Source organism: Palaemon carinicauda, chromosome 3 (assembly GCF_036898095.1).
Source record: "Palaemon carinicauda isolate YSFRI2023 chromosome 3, ASM3689809v2, whole genome shotgun sequence".
Lineage (NCBI taxonomy): Eukaryota > Metazoa > Arthropoda > Malacostraca > Decapoda > Palaemonidae > Palaemon > Palaemon carinicauda.
In genome coordinates, this window is record NC_090727.1 from 151,326,709 (window position 1) to 151,345,843 (window position 19,135).

The following is a 19,135-nucleotide window of genomic DNA, read 5'->3' on the forward strand; positions in this document are numbered from 1 at the left end:
CAAAAACCAGGAAACTGCGCTAGGGCGAGTTGAAGGTTTTTAGTCTGGCACAAGCTTTCGGAATGGATGAGAAATATGAATCCGTTAGATCAATGTCAAAACCAATATGGAAGATCTTTTCCAAGGCTGACTTGATTGTAGTAATGGTATTGGCTGCCAGGCCAGATTCGAAGAGAGTTCTGAAGAATGTCACAGTTAGGTTCATCGTCATTTTCTCAACTTGGGAATCTTTCAAGAACTTAGCTAATTTCTTGACAGCTGAGTCATATTGACGGAGAGTAGATTCCCTTTTGTAAGATTCCAGGAAAATAGTATTCAAAGGATCGATGTTTGCACCCCGTTGGGCTGCGAACTTCATGAAGTCCAGAAAGTTAGGGCATTCAGAATCTTTGAGGAAGCGAACATATTGCGAGTTTGCACTGTCTTTGTTAACACCGGACTGGGAATCCGCCGGGGGCGGAGACCTGGTTCTAGCAACAAGGGGAACCAATTGCTCTTGGGCCAGTTGGGGGCTACGAGAGCCACTTGACCTTTGAAGGATCTGAGTTAGTGCAGAACTTTCAGCAGGAGGTTCACCGGAGGAAACAGATAAATCGTCTTCCAGGTATTCCAATCTAGAATCATACAGTCCGTGGCATAATCCTGAGGGTCCAGGTTGGGGGCTACGTAACAATCTATTTTGCGGTTGGATTCCGTCGCAAACAGATCCACCTGGAGACCCGGGACTTGAGATATCATCCACTGGAAAGATCGATTGTCTAGTGACCATTCCGACTCTAGCGGGGTCGTCCAGGAAAGTAAGTCCTCTACCACATTCCGGACTCCTGCTAGATGGACTGCTGACAGGTGCCACTTGTGCATTGCCGCCATGGAGAAAAACTTCAACACGATGTGGTTTATTCGTGGTGATCTGAAGTCTTCTCTGTTGAGGCAGTGTACTATGACTGCACTGTCGAGAACCAGTCTGATATGGAGATTCCTGACTGGATTGAGACATTTTAAAGTGAGGAAGACTGCCATGGCCTCTAGGACGTTGACGTGCATTTGTTGTAAGACCTGTGACCATAACCCTTGGACTTTCTTGTGTTGTAAAGGAACCGACTTGGAAAGATTCTTGATCTTCGTCCAAGTCTGCAGACTTTTTCTCAGGGTTGGGGAAACGCGAGCACGTCTGTCTCGGCGTATTGTGGTTGCTCTGGAGCGCCACACTCTGTTTATGTCCTTGAGTTTGGACCTCAGGACGACGTCTGTCACGGAGGCGAACTGTAAGGAACCTAGGATCCACTCTCGGCTCCTTCGGAAGGTCAACTTTTCCTTGAAAAATTGTTTTGTATTCCTCGCTATCACCTTCCTTTCAGCTTTGGGGAGGCACAGCGTATGGGAGAACAGGTCCCCTTGTAGTCCCAGCCATTGAAACTTGGGCTGTGGGACCCGGCGGGATTTCTCGAGGTTGACTTGGAATCCCAGTTGGCGAAGGAAGGTGAGGACGTTGTTCGTTGCTACGCGGGAAATCTGGGCATTGTCTGACCAGATTAGCTAATCGTATAGATAGGCTACTACCTGTATCCCCTGAGTCCGAAGCTCTTGAATTACTGTCTCTGCTAGTTTGGTGAAGATTCTGGGTGGTATGTTGAGCCCCAATAGCATCACTTTGAATGCATAGGCTTGTTTGCCTAGCTTGAAGCCCAGAAAAAGACGAAAATGCCTTGCTATTGGAACGTGATAGTAGGCATCTGTAAGATCGATGGAGGTGGTGACGGCCCTACGGGGAAGTAAGGTCCATACCTGCGAGATGGTAAGCATATGGGATTTGTCGCAACGAGTGAAGGAACTTAAACGAGACAGGTCCCGAATTACTCTTCCTTTGTCTGAGTCTTTCTTTGGCACGCTGAACAAGCGTCCGTGAAATCTTGAGCGACGTAAACTTTGGGTTGCATTCATTAGTAGCACATCTTTTGTGAAGGAACGTAGTTCTTCCGTGGACTGAGACCGGTTGAACTACTTGCAGAGGTTGCCTGAATTGGGAAGATTGGAAGGACCTCAATCTCTTCCTACCTCGAATTGGGGTACTAGTAGGCTCATATCTCCTCTTTGAAACCAGGCCCCACCTAACCTTGAGGTTTTGGTTGGCTCTAGCTGCCTCGCTAAGGACCGAGTTAACTAAGTCCCCCGGGAAAAGATCTGGGCCCCAGACTGGAGTTTTGATGAGCCTATTAATCCTTTTACCCCCAAAGGACGTACTGGTACGTTTCACAAAAGCCATCCCTTTACCCCCATGGACGTACCGGTACATCCTTGCAAAAAAATACTAAAAAAATTATTTTTTTCATATTTTTGATAATTTTTTGGAAAAATTCAGGCATTTTCCAAGAGAATGAGACCAACTTGACCTCTCTATGACAAAAATTAAGGCTGTTAGAGCAATTTGAAAAAAATATACTGAAAAATGTGCTGGGAAAAAAATAACCCCTTGGGGGTTAAGGGTTGGAAATTTCCAAATAGCCTGGGGGTTAAAGGGTTAAGTTCGTCCCTAATCGTGGCTTCGGATAGAACGTGTCGTCGACAATGGGTCCTGGCATTTGCAAAATCATAGGCGTCAGCCATAAAGTTTTGCAAAAGCGACCTAGTGAGGGCCTTAAGGAGGTCCTCCTCGGTGTAAGTGGCGACAGTCAATTCAGTAAGGGCATCTGAATTAAGGGATCTGCTGAATCTACACCTCGACTCATATTCCAATTTAATGAGAGACTCTGGGAGTTTGGGAAGCCGTTCGCTGAACTGCGTCGAGGCACAGTCCGGGCTCAACTTACCTACCAAGAAGGTAGCTGGGGCGTTCCGCCAACATTCACCGTCTCCCGGAAAGAGAAGGGAGGGTAAGTCGGTCTCCCTGAGGTGACGTAAAGGCTTCTCTTCCTTGATAGCCTGAAAGACCATCTCTATGATCTTGGTCGCACATGGGGTAGGGGTCTGGTCGTCGGCCACAAACATAGTATATGAACTTTTGTAGGCCGTAATCATTGTGTACAAGCAATCCCACTCATTGAACACGCGGACCAAGACAGACTGTGCCTGTTCTTTAGGAAAATTAACAGTTTCCTTTGGGACCTTATCCAATCGAATCAGAGCCTCTTCCTTGAGGCGAGCGTAGCCCGGGAAGGGGAATTCAAGACCCGGCGGGTAGAATTCATAATCCGCAAGAGGCCGGGTACCGAAATCTCAGATTGACAACATACCCTCCGAGAAGGGGGCATGCAATGCCAACCTCCAAGGGTTATTCTTATTGAAAGGAGGAAGCTTGGAGGCGTCGGGGACGGGGTATTGCTGTTGTGGCGGTGGCAGCCCCGAGCGCATGAGTCCCTGAACTAGGCTCTCCATAGAAGCTATTATCTCTTGTGATTGTCGCGTATGAGACGATAGTATCGACTCAAAACGAGCAAACATCTTCTCGGAAAAATCCACCGGGTCAGAGGATTCCGCCGGGGGGGAAACAGGTGCCGGAACGGAGACTACTCCGTGAGAGGTTGAAGGCACAGTAATTGGGTCTTGAGAGACTCTGGTGGAGGAAGATTTAGCCTTCGAAGCTGACGATTTCGAAGCCCTGTGGTCTTTGGAAGACTTGTGGGTCGTATATAAATTCTTACGATGAGCCTTCACCTTGGGGATAACAGGCCGGGGACTGAGACCAGTCCCGGTTGTCCACGGAAAACCTCGAAAAGAAGAGTGTTCTGAAGGAGAAGAAAAAGCCGGGCTAGGGATAGGAATCTTAGCCCGGGAACCACCTGACTCACCTACGTCCCTACCTGCATTGGGATCGTCAAGAGCCATGGGTTCCACATCGAGGTTGAGGGTAGAGACGTCCTCAGTTAGGGTGCCGCCCGTCTCTTCTTGGTCCGGGGCTGGAAGAAGGGATTCGAACCTCTCGATGAAAGGATCCGCCAATCTTTGGGGACCGCAGGTGAAGTTTTAGCATGGGGGTAGAGACGGGAACACCATTTCTCAGAGAGGATATAAGGCTAAGTGGCCTTCACGTTGCGGGCGAACCCGTCAATCCAGATCTTGAGGTTGGCCCGAGCTGTATCTTTCTCAAGTTGGAAGCACTGAAAGAGAACAGACTATTAGCGAGGGATAGTTGTGCCAAAGAAAAGTGAAGAAGTCCAAGGACTTCGTAGACACTAAGTGAAAGGCATGCGGGAAGTCCAGAGGACTAGTGGCCTTAAAATTAATATTGAAATTAATTGTAACTCCCTACAAGTCTGTATCAATGAAAATGCACTCACCGAGTCGGATGTTAGAGTGGAGGTCATTGTGTAGCAGACTACACAATTGTCTGGATGCCATACAGCTAAGTCATCCACTCGGACAGAACAGTGGGCGTGTGAATGACACATGTCATGGCCGCAGGGTTGATAGATGACAGCGGCACATGCCGTCATTGCACAGCATACAGTCTGTAAAATAAAAGATACAAGAGTATCTCAAAGGAAAGCAAATTAGGGGCCTGGAGGCCCCGGTGCTTAAAATATATATATACAGTGAACCCTCGCTACTTCGCGGTTCGACCATCGCGGATTTTTTCCATAACCCATATATATACAGTAATATATATATATATATATATATATATATATGTATGCATGTATTTATGTTTATATGTATGTATGTATATATGTAGGTATGTATATGTGTATACATATATATATATATATATATATATATATATATATATATATATATATATATATATATATATATATATATATATATATATATATATATATATACTGTATGTATATATATATATATATATATATATATATATATATATATATATATATATATATATATATATATATATATATATATATATATATATATATATATATATATATATATATATATATATATATATATATATATATATATATATATATATATATATATATATATATATATATATATATATATATATATATATATATATATATATATATATATATATATAAAGTAGGAAGATGTGATGTAGTTCTAAGGGAAAAGTATGGGAAATATGTCTGGGCAATAAGCAAAGCTCTACCTCCAGTTTGTTTCTTCATTATGATCAGAGATAAACCTAAACAAAACATTGGTTGCCATTTTTTATCGTGCTTTTTAGCGTGTTTAGGAAACGCATGATATAAAATCGCCTTTAATATTTGTGCCTGTTTTAGTTTAGGGTACTGTAGTACATGCATTAAGTGTTCTGTACATTAAAGGGTAGTTTGTTAACAGTACTACGTACAAGGGAAGGTTTTAAAAGTCTGAATATACATGTTGAATAAATAGGTAAATATGGTGTCACTACTTCGCGGATTTTCACCTATCGCGGCCGGGTCTGGAAACTATCTACCGTGATAAACGAGGGTTCACTGTACATATCTCTATCATGATAAAAATGTTTTATATATATTCATCAGGAATCCTGAATGAAAGCAAATAGGGGCTCGGGGGCCCCGGATTCTTAAATTATAGCAATATCATGCTAAAAGATTTACATATCAATATCATGATAAAAATGTTTTATATATATATATATATATATATATATATATATATATATATATATATATATATATATATATATATATATATATATATATATATATATATAAATCAGGAGTCCTGAATGAAAGCAAATAGGGGCTCGGGGGCCCCGGGTGCTGGAATGATATCAAGATCATGATAAAAGATTTACATATCAATATAATGATAAAAATGTTTTCTATATATACATTAGGAATCCTGAAGGAAAGCAAATAGGGGCTCGGGGGCCCCGGGTGCTTAAGTGATATCAATATCATGATAGAAGATTTATATATAAATATCATGATAACAATGTTTTATATACGTACAGTCTGTAAGACAAAAGATACATGAGTATCTTAAATGAAAGCAAATTAGGGGCCCGGAGCTTAAATATCTACGTATATAAATGTCAATATCATGATATAAATCTTTTATATATAGCCATAAAGTATACTGAATGTAAGCAAATCGGGACTCGGGGGATCCGGAGTGCTTAAATATCAATATCAAAATAACTATTTTAATTGTAAAAGGAATTGAAAACAAGTCAGACCGTAACCGTGATCATATCAAAAGAGGGAAGGGAAGGTCGAGCACAAGGATCGTGTATATAATATATGTGACTAATATAAAGTTAATCAAAGTAAGAATGAGTAACGTTGTCTCCGGAGCCGCAACTAAACAACTCGACCAGATGGTAATGTATAAAAGCTACTTCCGGGGATCCTGTAATGAAATCTTAATATATATATATATATATATATATATATATATATATATATATATATATATATATATATATATATATATATATATATATATATATATATATATATATATATATATATATATATATATATATATATATATATATATATATATATATATATATATATATATATATATATATATATATATATATATATATATATATATATATATATATATATATATATATATATATATATATATATATATATATATATATATATATATATATATATATATATATATATATATATATATATATATATCTATATGAGGTCCGTGAGGTGCGTGACACTAGAGGGGGAAAGGGATCTTTACCAGGTCCGTGAAGTGCGGGACCGGGGAAGTAGCACGTACAAAACTAAATAAATAATATAACATAACAAGGTACCACGGACCGAGCCGAAAACTTCCCGCCGATCGTTGGCCAAACGAGCGGCGGAAAGAAAACGACTACGACCGGGTAGAGTAGTGGAAAGAGTAAGTAATGTACGTTAATATACAATAATAGTATGCCTCACAGATCAACGGGAACCGCCCGTGCAAAGCGGATGCCCCCGGGAGGGGTACATAGCGCTATAGTGACTCAAACTCGATCGGGAGAGAGAGAGGGAGGGAACCCTGGGGTGGGGTATCGGCGGGAAGAGGCTAGGAGTGGGGCGATAGCAGGTATACCAACCTGCCAGACCCACGATTGATATGATCGCACGGAAGGACTAATAACACTATAATAAACATAATGCATGGTAAAATAAGATAGGAAGGCATGCTAGATGATAATAATAATAAAATTAGCTAAACATCAATCGTAAAACAAACGAGGAAGCGAACATGAGACAGGGGAAAATCAAGCCTGACGGCGCTGGGAGTAGGCAGGGCTACCAACATAACATAGGGTCAGTGAAGTGCTAACAAAATGAAAACTAATATGTAATATCTGACTCATGAAAGCCCCTCGAGCTAATGCAAGGAAACGAATGACGTTAAAATGATAAGCAAGTCCGTGGCGTGCGAACGTAAATAATCCAAGTAATAATATGTGAAATAGAACGCCGAAGGCGATCAGGCATGCCAACCTACCGAAAATACGCACCCGTATATGTAATAACTGTTATCATAAAAACAGGACAATATAAAATTAATACGGTGTGTGAACCATGGATATCCATAAGGTTCATAACAAGAAACAATCAGTATGGAGGACTTATTGAAAATCGTTAAGAACGAACGAGAGAGAGAGAGGAGGGAGCCGAGCGCCACGAAAGACCCACGTGGGGTCGTGAAAAATTAAACTGTTATAATATAAGCAAACAAGGGCAAGGCCCCCTCCAAAATCACAAAACTCATAGATCTGGTACTTAACTTAGATGGAGTGACATTGGAGTCCGACATCTTGAGGTAAATCCAGAAAAAACCAGCGAAATTTACACACTAAGGCAAAATAAGGATTGAATAGTGGTGCTATGAAAAAGGAGTGACGTCACTGGCGTGGGATTGCTAGTAGTAGTAGGATGTTGAACGGCACCTCGCTGTTCAGGGATGTTGACAGGAGATATCTAAATGGTGCGAGCCCTCTGGTTGTGATATATTCAACGCCCCAGTATTATACCGACACCTTATTTAGGTGAGCAAGCTGGGTTCAACCTAGCATTCCTATACAAATTTTTCTCTGGTAAATTCATAGCAGTTTTTACCTTAGAAATGATGTTAAAGGAGCATTTCACTGGGCGGCACGGGTCGGAGCCCAGAAATAGATTTTTCGCTTGGCTTCAAAATCTGTTATATATATATATATATATACAGTATATATATATATATATATATATATATATATATATATATATATATATATATATATATATATATATACATATATATATATATATATATATATATATATATATATATATATATATATATATATATATATATATATATATGGAGATGGTTATAATTTTATATCGTCTTGCTGTCCTAACTCGAGTAATATCTCCCTTATACTGTGTATATACAGGTGTGTATATATATATATATATATATATATATATATATATATATATATATATATATATATATATATACACACCTGTATATATACAGTACAGTAGGTCCTCGGGTTACGACGGTCCCGACTTACGCGGTTTCGCTGTTACGAACGCGCCCCATAAAAATATAAAAATAATATTAAGCGTCGTTCCGTCTTACACCGTTAGCGTCGTAAGCGACGTAAACAATTGCGAACTAGTTTCTAGCGCGCGGTGGATGAATACGCTTTGCGGTGGTTGTGGGCGAGGAAGACGGCGTCGCTCAGTTCCACTCATACGCCATTTTTGGTTGTGATTGCCTGTTCTTTCTCTCACGTGTTTGATCGTTTTTTTGAACTTTTTGCCCTTCATTATGGCTCCAAAGCGCAAGGCAGATTCTTCTGATGGTAGTGCATCGAAGAAAAGGAAGGCCATCACCATGGAAGTGAAATTAGACATTATTAAGCGGTCTAAAAACGGTGAAACGCCAACGAACATTGGCCGATCGCTTGGCCTTAGCCGTTCGACCGTGGCTACTATCCTTAAAGATAAGGAGCGCATTGTTGAACACGTAAAAGGATCTGCTCCAATGAAAGCAACAGTGATAACGAAACAGCGTAGTGGTTTAATTATCGAAATGGAAAGGTTATTAGTGCTTTGGTTGGAAGATCAAAATCAACGGCGTATTCCAGTGAGCTTAATGGTTATTCAAGAGAAGGCTAAAAGGTTGTTTGAAGCGTTGAAAAAAGAAAGGGGGGGAGAAAGTGAAAGTGAAGAGTTTTCGGCTAGTAGGGGTTGGTTTATGCGATTTAAGGCTCGGGCCAATTACCATAATCTTAAAGTGCAAGGTGAAGCTGCTAGTGGGGATGAGAAAGCAGCAAGTGAATTTCCTAAAGCGTTGGCTGAGATAATTAGGGAGGGGGGTTATTCTGCTTATCAGGTGTTCAATGCGGATGAGACAGGTTTATTCTGGAAGCGCATGCCTAACCGCACGTACATAGCAAAGGAGGAGAAGTCAGCACCCGGTCATAAAGCAGGCAAGGAGAGGCTAACTTTGCTTCTTGGGGGAAATGCTGCTGGCGACTTCAAACTGAAGCCCATGCTGGTCTATCAGGCTGAATCTCATGGAGAGGAGTTATCTGCTGGGGACTTGATACAACTGGAGAAGCAGATCATAGAGGAAGAGGAAGAAGCCCCCACCCCAGACCCTAAGGCTTTCACAAGGCAGGGCTTGTCAAAAGGTTTTGCCGAGATACAACAAGCATTGGCAACTTTCGAGGCTCAAGATCCCAACATGGACAGGTTCACCAGGGTTTCCAGAGGTGTCATGGACTTACTGCAGTGTTATAAGGAGATTTTGGATGAGAAGAGGATCCTCTCTGTCCAGTCTAACCTGGAGCGGTATTTTAAGAAAGTAGAGAGAACTGCACCCTCTACATCAGCTGCCTCTACTACTCCAGATTTGCCTGCAACAGAGCCTCTACCATCAACCTCAGCTGCCTCTATTGCTACAGAGCCTCTGCCATCAACCTCAGCTGCCTCTGCTTCTCCAGCTTCTCCACCAGCTCTTGTAGGGTCTTCACCTCCAGACTCGCCTGCCCCAGCTTCTCCAGCATCTTCTGTCTCACTTCCAGAGAATCCTGATTCACCTGCCCCAGTTTCTCCAGCATCTTCTGCACCTTCCTCTCCACAATAAACCAGTCTCTCCGTCCCTTGCAACATCCCTTCCAGTGTGCAAGCCAACCATAGGAATAAGGTAAGGAATTGTTCTCTTTTTTTTTTATTGATATTTACTTTAATTCATGTGGTAAGGAATTGTTTTCTTTTTTTTATTGATATTTACTTTAATTCATGTGGTAAGGAATTGTTTTCTTTTTTTATTGATATTTACTTTAATTCATGTGGTAAGGAATTGTTTTCTTTTTTTTTATTGATATTTACTTTAATTCATGTGGTAAGGAATTGTTTTCTTTTTTTATTGATATTTACTTTAATTCATGTGGTAAGGAATTGTTTTCTTTTTTTTTATTGATATTTACTTTAATTCATGTGGTAAGGAATTGTTTTCTTTTTTTATTGATATTTACTTTAATTCATGTGGTAAGGAATTGTTTTCTTTTTTTATTGATATTTACTTTAATTCATGTGGTAAGGAATTGTTTTCTCTTTTTCTAATATTGTTTTTATGTCATTTGATACATTTTATTATAGTACAGTATACAGTAATACTTTACAGTACAGTACAGTACGTATATTTATGGTGTTCCGACTTACACGGAAATTCGGGTTACACCGCGTCTTAAGACCGGATCAGCGTCGTAACCCGAGGACCCCCTGTATAAGGGAGATATTACTCGAGTTAGGACAGCAAGACGACATAAAATTATAACCATCTCCTTCCAGCTTGGCTGAAGTCCTGCTCCAATTGAAGGATGCTGGTTTGTATTCCTGTGAGAACAAATAGCAAATAAAGGAAACTACTGTATTACCTTACCTCTGTATTATTCGGAGCGACATGTAACGTTTGATAATTCAAATAACGAATGTTGCTCTTCACTGGTGCTTCACCATGTGGTGTTAATATTTTGTCAAACGTTGGGTCTTGGATAAGTAAACGAAAAAGTGCCAAAACCAAAATGAAATACAGTGGCATGACAAACTCCTGGAACAAGGAAAGATTGTTCATGATAAAATAGCACAGTACTATAAAGAGATTCGTGCACTATGATGCTCAAGATTATAGCAGTAACTTTAAAGATGACAACAGTAATATGCTCTACCTTTTACACTACCTATCATAAATAAAAATGAAAGTATTGTATATATCTTGCATGACTGTATAACTCTCTTCATTTGAAAGACAGACTCACAACTCAATCACTCATCAACATAATAAACAGTAACCTTTGGCTTTCAATTTTTCTCAAATATTCATTGCTACACTGCACTGTATTGTGGGAAAATTTATTGCCTTCAACTTCTATCCCTCTTTAGCAGACAATTTCCACTGTGAAGGACAATTAATTGTAAGATAAAAATATGTTATTTTTATAATAAAATAAATTTTTGAATATACTTACCCGGTGATTATATAAGCTGCAGCTCTGCTGCTCGACAGAAAACTCTACGTAAAAAATCCGCCAGCGATCGCTATGCAGGTAGGGGGTGTACTTCAACAGCGCCATCTGTCGTGCAGGTACTCAGTACTCATTGTAAACAAAGAACTCAATTTTCTCCTCGGTCCACTGCGTCTCTATTGGGGAGGAAGGGAGGGTCCTTTAATATATAATCACCGGGTAAGTATATTCAAACATTTATTTCATTATAAAAATAACATTTTTCAATATTTAACTTAGCCGGTGATTATATAAGCTGATTCACACCCAGGGGGGTGGGTAGAGACCAGCAATAAATGTTTACATTAATATGAGCTAAGGATTTTTTATTTCATTTTAGAAGTTATCAAAATAACAAAAATAAAATAAATAAGTACCTGGTAAGGAAGTCGACTTGAACAATTACTCTGCCTTTTTAAGTACGTCTTCCTTACGGAGCCTCGCGATCCTCTTAGGATGCTGAGCGACCCCTAGGATCTGAAGTATGAAGGGTTGCAACCCATACCACAGGACCTCATCAAAACCTCTAATCTAGGCGCTTCTCAAGAAAAGAATTTGACCACCCGCCAAATCAACCAGGATGCGAAAGGCTTCTTAGCCTTCCGGACAACCCATAAAACAACAATAAAGACATTTCAAGAGAAAGATTAAAAAGGTTATGGAATTAGGGGATTGTAGTGGTTGAGCCCTCACCCACTACTGCACTCGCTGCTACGAATGGTCCCAGGGTGTAGCAGTTCTCGTAAAGAGACTGGACATCTTTAAGATAAAAAGACGCGAACACTGACTTGCTCCTCCAATAGGTTGCGTCCATTATACTTTGCAGAGATCTATTTTGTTTAAAGGCCACTGAAGTTGCGACAGCTCTAACTTCATGTGTCCTTACCTTCAGCAAAGCTTGGTCTTCCTCACTCAGATGGGAATGAGCTTCTCGTATTAACAGTCTGATAAAATAGGATAAAGCATTCTTTGACATAGGCAAAGATGGTTTCTTAACTGAACACCATAAAGCTTCTGACTGTCCTCGTAAAGGTTTAGTTCGTCTTAAATAGAACTTAAGAGCTCTCACAGGGCATAAGACTCTTTCTAGTTCATTTCCAACCATATTTGATAGGCTTGGAATATTGAACGATTTCGGCCAAGGACGAGAAGGTAGCTCGATTTTGGCTAGAAAACCAAGTTGTAAAGAACATGTAGCCGTTTCAGATGAAAATCCGATGTTCCTGCTGAAGGCGTGAATCTCACTGACTCTTTTAGCTGTGGCTAAGCAAACCAGGAAAAGTGTCTTTAAAGTGAGATCTTTAAAGGAGGCTGATTGTAGCGGCTCGAACCTTTCTGACATGAGGAATCTTAGTACCACGTCTAAATTCCAACCAGGTGTAGCCAAACGACGCTCCTTCGTGGTCTCAAAAGACTTAAGGAGGTCCTGTAGATCTTTGTTGTTGGAAAGATCTAAGCCTCTGTGACGGAAGACTGATGCCAACATGCTTCTGTAACCCTTGATAGTGGGAGCTGAAAGAGATCTTTCTTTCCTCAGGTATAAAAGGAAGTCAGCTATTTGAGTTACAGAGGTACTGGTCGAGGATACTGATACTGACTTGCACCAGTTTCGGAAGACTTCCCACTTCGATTGGTAGACTCTAAGGGTGGATGTCCTCCTTGCTCTAGCAATCGCCCTGGCTGCCTCCTTCGAAAAGCCTCTAGCTCTCGAGAGTCTTTCGATAGTCTGAAGGCAGTCAGACGAAGAGCGTGGAGGCCTTGGTGTACCTTCTTTACGTGTGGCTGACGTAGAAGGTCCACCCTTAGAGGAAGTTCTGGGAACGTCCACTAGCCATCGAAGTACCTCGGTGAACCATTCTCTCGCGGGCCAGAGGGGAGCAACTAACGTCAACCTTGTCCCTTCGTGAGAGGCGAACTTCTGCAGTACCTTGTTGACAATCTTGAACGGGGGGAATGCATATAGGTCTAGATGCGACCAATCTAGGAGAAAGGCATCTATATGAACTGCTGCTGGGTCCGGGATTGGTGAACAATAAATTGGGAGCCTCTTGGTCATCGAGGTTGCGAAGAGATCTATGGTAGGCTGGCCCCATGTGGCCCACAGTCTCTTGCACACATCCTTGTGTAGGGTCCATTCTGTTGGAATGATTTGTCCCTTCCGACTGAGGCAATCTGCCATGACATTCAAGTTGCCTTGGATGAACCTCGTTACTAGTGAAAGGTTTAGATCTTTTGACCAGGTGAGGAGGTCCCTTGCGATCTCGTACAACGTCATAGAGTGGGTCTCTCCTTGCTTGGAGATGTACGCCAAAGCCGTGGTGTTGTCCGAGTTCACCTCCACCACTTTGCCTTGAAGGAGAGACTTGAAGCTTTTCAAGGCCAGATGAACTGCCAGTAGCTCCTTGCAGTTGATATGCATTGTCCTTTGACTCGAGTTCCAAGTTCCCGAGCATTCCCGACCGTCTAATGTCGCGCCCCAGCCCGTGTCCGATGCGTCCGAGAAGAGAACGTGGTTGGGAGTCTGAACAGCCAGGGGCAGACCCTCTCTGAGGCTGATACTGTCCTTCCACCAAGTCAGAGAAGACTTCATCTTCTCGGAAATGGGGATCGAGACCACTTCTAGCGTCTTGTCCTTTTTCCAGTGAACAGCTAGGTGATATTGAAGGGGACGGAGGTGTAGTCTTCCTAACGATACGAACTGTTCCAGGGATGATAGCGTCCCTATCAGACTCATCCACTGCCTGACTGAACATCGTTCCTTCTTCAGCATGTTCTGGATGCATAACTGGGCTTGACTTGTTCTGGGGGCCGACGGAAAAGCCCGAAAAGCTAGACTGTGAATCTCCATCCCTAAATACACAATAGTTTGGGATGGGACCAGTTGAGACTTTTCCATATTGACCAGGAGACCCAATTCCTTGGTCAGATCTAGAGTCCACTTTAGATCCTTCAGACAGCGACGACTGGAAGAAGCTCTTAGAAGCCAGTCGTCCAAATAGAGGGAGGCTTTGATGTCCGCTAAATGAAGGAATTTGGCTACATTCCTCATCAGCCTCGTAAACACAAGAGGAGCTGTGCTTAGGCCAAAGCACAGGGCTTGAAACTGGTAGACAACCTTTTCGTAAACGAATCTCAGAAAAGGTTGGGAGTCTGGGTGGATGGGGACGTGAAAGTATGCGTCCCTTAGGTCTAAAGAGACCATCCAGTCTTCCCTTCTGACCGCTGCTAGAACGGACTTTGTGGTCTCCATGGAGAACGTCTGCTTCGTGACAAAGACATTCAGCGCACTGACGTCTAGCACCGGCCTCCACCCTCCTGTCTTCTTTGGCACTAAGAAGAGACGGTTGTAGAAGCCCGGGGTTTGATGGTCCAGGACTTTGACTACCGCTCCCTTTTCTAGTAAGAGAGACACCTCCTGTTTCAATGCTCGTCTCTTGTCTTCCTCTCTGTACCTGGGAGAGAGATCGATGGGAGACGTTGCTAGAGGGGGTTTTCGTACAAACGGGATCTTGTAACCCTCTCTGAGCAACTTCACAGATTGTGCATCTGCGCCTCTCTTCTCCCAGGTCTGCCAGAAGTTCTTGAGTCTGGCTCCCACTGCTGTCTGAAGAAGCTGGCAGTCAGACTCTGCCTTTAAAGGACTTGGTTCCTTTCTTCTTCCCACGTCTCCCTTCGGCACGAGCACCTCCTCTGCTGGAGGCTCTGCCACGAAAGGGCGGAATAAATCTGGACGCTGGAGTGTCCATCCTTGGTCTAGACAAGGTAGGCAAAGGGGTGGCTTTGCGGGCAGAGGACGCAACCAGGTCATGGGTGTCCTTCTGTATCAACGAAGCAGCAATCTCCTTAATCAAGTCCTCTGGAAAAAGGCACTTAGAGAGAGGAGCAAACAGAAGTTCTGATCTTTGACACGGTGTCACTCCAGCTGACAGGAAAGAGCAAAGGTTCTCACGCTTCTTGAGGACTCCGGATACGAACGATGCCGCAAGCTCACTAGATCCGTCACGTATGGCCTTGTCCATGCAGGACATGATGAGCCAGGAAGATTCCTTCTCAGTCGGGGAGATCTTCCTGCTCAAAGCTCCCAGACACCAGTCCAAAAAGTTGAAGACCTCGAAGGCTCTAAATACTCCTTTCAACAGATGGTCTAGGTCCGAAGGTGACCAGCATATCTTAGAGCGTCTCATGGCTAGCCTGCGGGGAGAGTCTACAAGACTTGAGAAGTCGCCCTGGGCAGAGGCAGGAACTCCCAAGCCGAGAACTTCTCCCGTGGCATACCAGACGCTCGATCTGGAAGAGAGTTTAGCAGGGGGAAACGTAATGGCTGTCTTCCCTAGACTCTTTTTGGACTGCATCCACTCTCCTAAAACTCGTAAAGCTCTCTTGGACGAGCGTGCGAGGACGAGTCTAGTAAAGGCAGGCGAGGATGACTGCGTACCTAAAGCAAACTCTGACGGAGGAGAGCGCGGAGCCACAGACACAAACTGGTCCGGAAACATCTCTTTGAACAGAGAAAGAACTTTTCTAAAGTCCAAAGAGGGTTGCGTGGACTTGGGCTCGTCAAGGTCCGAATGTGGTTCATCAACGTGTGCCGCATCGTCATCATCAGAGAGTCCATCATCCGAGAATTGAGGAGGAAGCGGCAATGGAGTAGGTATCGGCTGGTCAGCCGAGTCCGGTCGCACGGGTGCACGCGTGACTGAACCGGACGCAACGTCATGGAACTGTTGCCCAGTCTGTGAGCTGGCAACAACCATAGCAGCGCGGGGACGCACAGCGTCTACTCCAGACTGTCTAGTCTGATGTGGGTGAGCAGAGGCAACCACACTGGGTTGCGGAGGTTGACGCACCGCGTCAAAACAAAACAACTCTGACGGTTGTTGTACCTCGCGAACGTCAACGGAAGGTTCCGTGCGTCGCTGAACGTCAACATGCGGCTGGCAGGGTACACTGGAACGCATGGGTGGCGGGACTCTCTCAGCTGGAGTGCGCAAGAAGGTCGCCTCAGCGTCCACAGGACGCACAACCGTGGTTGGTTGTAGGCAAGAGGTTGGTGCAGCAGCAACCTTCTCCGCACTAAAGTCCTGCATCAGAGACATTAATTGGTACTGCATGGTCTGCAGCAAAGACCACTTAGGGTCTGCAGGAGCAGGTGCGGCGACAGACGGTGTAACTGCCTGAGGCGGTACCGCTTTGCCTCTCTTAGGAGGCGAGCAGTCATCGGAAGACTGCAGCGAGTCCGAACTGACCCAGTGGCTACAACTGGGCCGTTGGACTTGCGCGGAAGGGACCGACTTGCGCTTAAGAGGTCGTGAGACCTTGGTCCATGGTTTCTTACGAGAAACCTCTTCCGCAGACGAGGAATAAATGGGCTCTCTCGTCTTTGTGTGGGTGGGGCGATCTTGGGTAGATACGCCCGAAACCACGGAGGGAAGGTCTGTTCGCTGATTAAAGCCTCTCGAACCCATTGGTCGTACAACATTGCTTCTCCCCTGGACTTGGGAGCTTGCAAGAGGTCCCGGACTAGGAGGACGACAGGCACGAACAGACGAACCCTCAAGCGCAACACTATCCACAACACTATCACTCACTTTATCACTTCCCACTGCACTCTTACACTTCAGCTCCTTGACGTCCGCCATGAGCTGGTTACGGTCACTAGCCAAGGACTCAACTCTCTCACCCAGAGCTTGGATGGCACGCATCATATCAGCCATCGAAGGTTCCTGAGTGCCAGAAGGGGGATTAGGAGCAACCACTACAGGGGAAGGAATAGGTTGTGGGGCATGAGGAGAGGAAAAATCAACGGAACGAGATGAACTTCTCCTGACTCTATCTCTCTCTAGCCTACGTGTATATTTCTGGAATTCGATAAAATCGAATTCCGAAAGCCCAACGCATTCCTCACATCGATCTTCCAATTGACAGGTTTTATCCCGACAATTGGAACAAACGGTGTGAGGATCGATAGAGGCCTTCGGAAGACGCCTTGAACAGTCCCTAGCATTACACTTCCTGAATTTTGGGACTTGAGAAGGGTCAGCCATTTTGAATTGGTCAAAGGGGAATTCAAAAACTATCCAAAGTCATCAACAAATAATCCGATATCAAAAAAAGAATGCAAGGATTTATTGAAGAGAAAGCCTGCACAGCGAAAGCTCAAAACTAGAAACGTGTACTTCACCAAATAGTTGTGAAAACAAATCCAGTTAGCAACAGCGAATTAGTAGGTCTTGCCGGTAGCACGACAGAGAGAAAATTGAGTTCTTTATTTACAATGAGTACTGAGTACTTGCACGACAGATGGCGCTGTTGAAGTACACCCCCTACCTGCATAGCGATCGCTGGCGGATTTTTTACGTAGAGTTTTCTGTCGAGCAGCAGAGCTGCAGCTTATATAATCACCGGCTAAGTTAAATATTGAAAAAACACAAATGTAACCTAAAAGTCAATGAAAACCCAATCAAAACTCACTGTGATTGTTTTCCGACGTTCTCTTAGTTTTAGGGTGAAGTTCCGAATAACAAGAGCCTTATATTGTACCCAAAAGTTTCCCTTGCCAATGTTCTCAGTGATCCCAGCATTTCTTTCCTCTTCAGTTGACCAAGCAGGAGACTGTGCACCAACATTGTTCCTCTCTGTGAGTTCTGTTGTTGCCATTTCATGTCACAGCTTTTATGTTCTAAAAAAAAAAAAAATAATAATAGAAATAAGTATACATTACACTGTACAGTATATCAAGACATGAAAGGGAAAGGGAAAAACTTGATTGGAGCTGGTTCTTTCATTTTATTGACATTGTCCAACTCATAATGAAATAAAGATATAGATGTATTGTATTTACACAGAGCACAGCATCGCAGTGAAGTCGGTTTCTTAATTACCTAAAATTAGTTGGATTCAAGAGAAAAGAATAATAAAGGGTCAATAGAAAACAAACCAGCGTTTGAATTTAAGTTTTGATCTGTAGTGCAATAACAATTATACTGACTCATGTGAGTCATCTTGAAAAAGTACTTTTGAAAACTGAATCAATCATTTAACCCTGGATAGGTACGGTGGGTCGTTTGCGACCCCGAGCGTCAAAAAAAAACAGGTTTTTCTCACGTGACTCACCCCTGTGACTGAATTTGTGGGTGATCGACCTGCAGGAGGTGTCTCCCCTACACGCTCTAGTAGTGTCCAGATGTGCATTGCTGTAGCTGTACTCCTTCCCCGATTTCTGAGACGCGTCGGGGTCGTTCGCGTCCGAGTTTACCCTTCTGAGGTAGTTTGCATAATTATCAAAGTTATTACGTATTATGAAATTGTCGTAGAATGGTGCAACTTGTATAGGTTATCAGTTGTGGAAAGTCTTGGTGGATTGTTTGGCTACCATGTGCATGTTTTTTTTTTTTAGTTAAAATGTCATTCATCACCACGAGGACCATTTTACCGCGAGTGCCCCTTTTTCATTTTTTTTCATTTTTTTGCCAAGTCATTTTTCCGTAAGATATTGCCAAATAGTGTCGTAAAACTTTTGCTTGTTTAGTGTTGGAAAGTGTGTCTAGATGATCTGGCTACCCATGCATGACTTTGTTTTTGTCAGATACGACGTAGTTATTGGTATATTGGGTATTTAACTGCGGTTACCAATTTCTGTTTTTTTTTCAATATTTGTAAAAATTACTA

The 19,135-nt window shown here is 42.8% G+C and overlaps 1 protein-coding gene across 2 annotated transcripts in view; it reads right to left on the reverse strand.

Annotated features, from left to right (window-relative positions):
* LOC137638641 (cholesterol transporter ABCA5-like) overlaps window positions 1–19,135 on the reverse strand; it is a 269,061-nt gene that overhangs the window by 227,027 nt on the left and 22,899 nt on the right. For both annotated transcript variants that reach the window (XM_068370905.1, XM_068370904.1), the window contains exons 2-3: window positions 17,939–18,146; window positions 10,846–11,013 (exon numbers count right to left, since the gene is read on the reverse strand). In XM_068370905.1, the coding sequence (XP_068227006.1) occupies window positions 10,846–11,013; window positions 17,939–18,124 (354 nt within the window). In that variant the 5' untranslated portion in view covers window positions 18,125–18,146. The remainder of the gene's footprint in view (window positions 1–10,845; window positions 11,014–17,938; window positions 18,147–19,135) is intronic.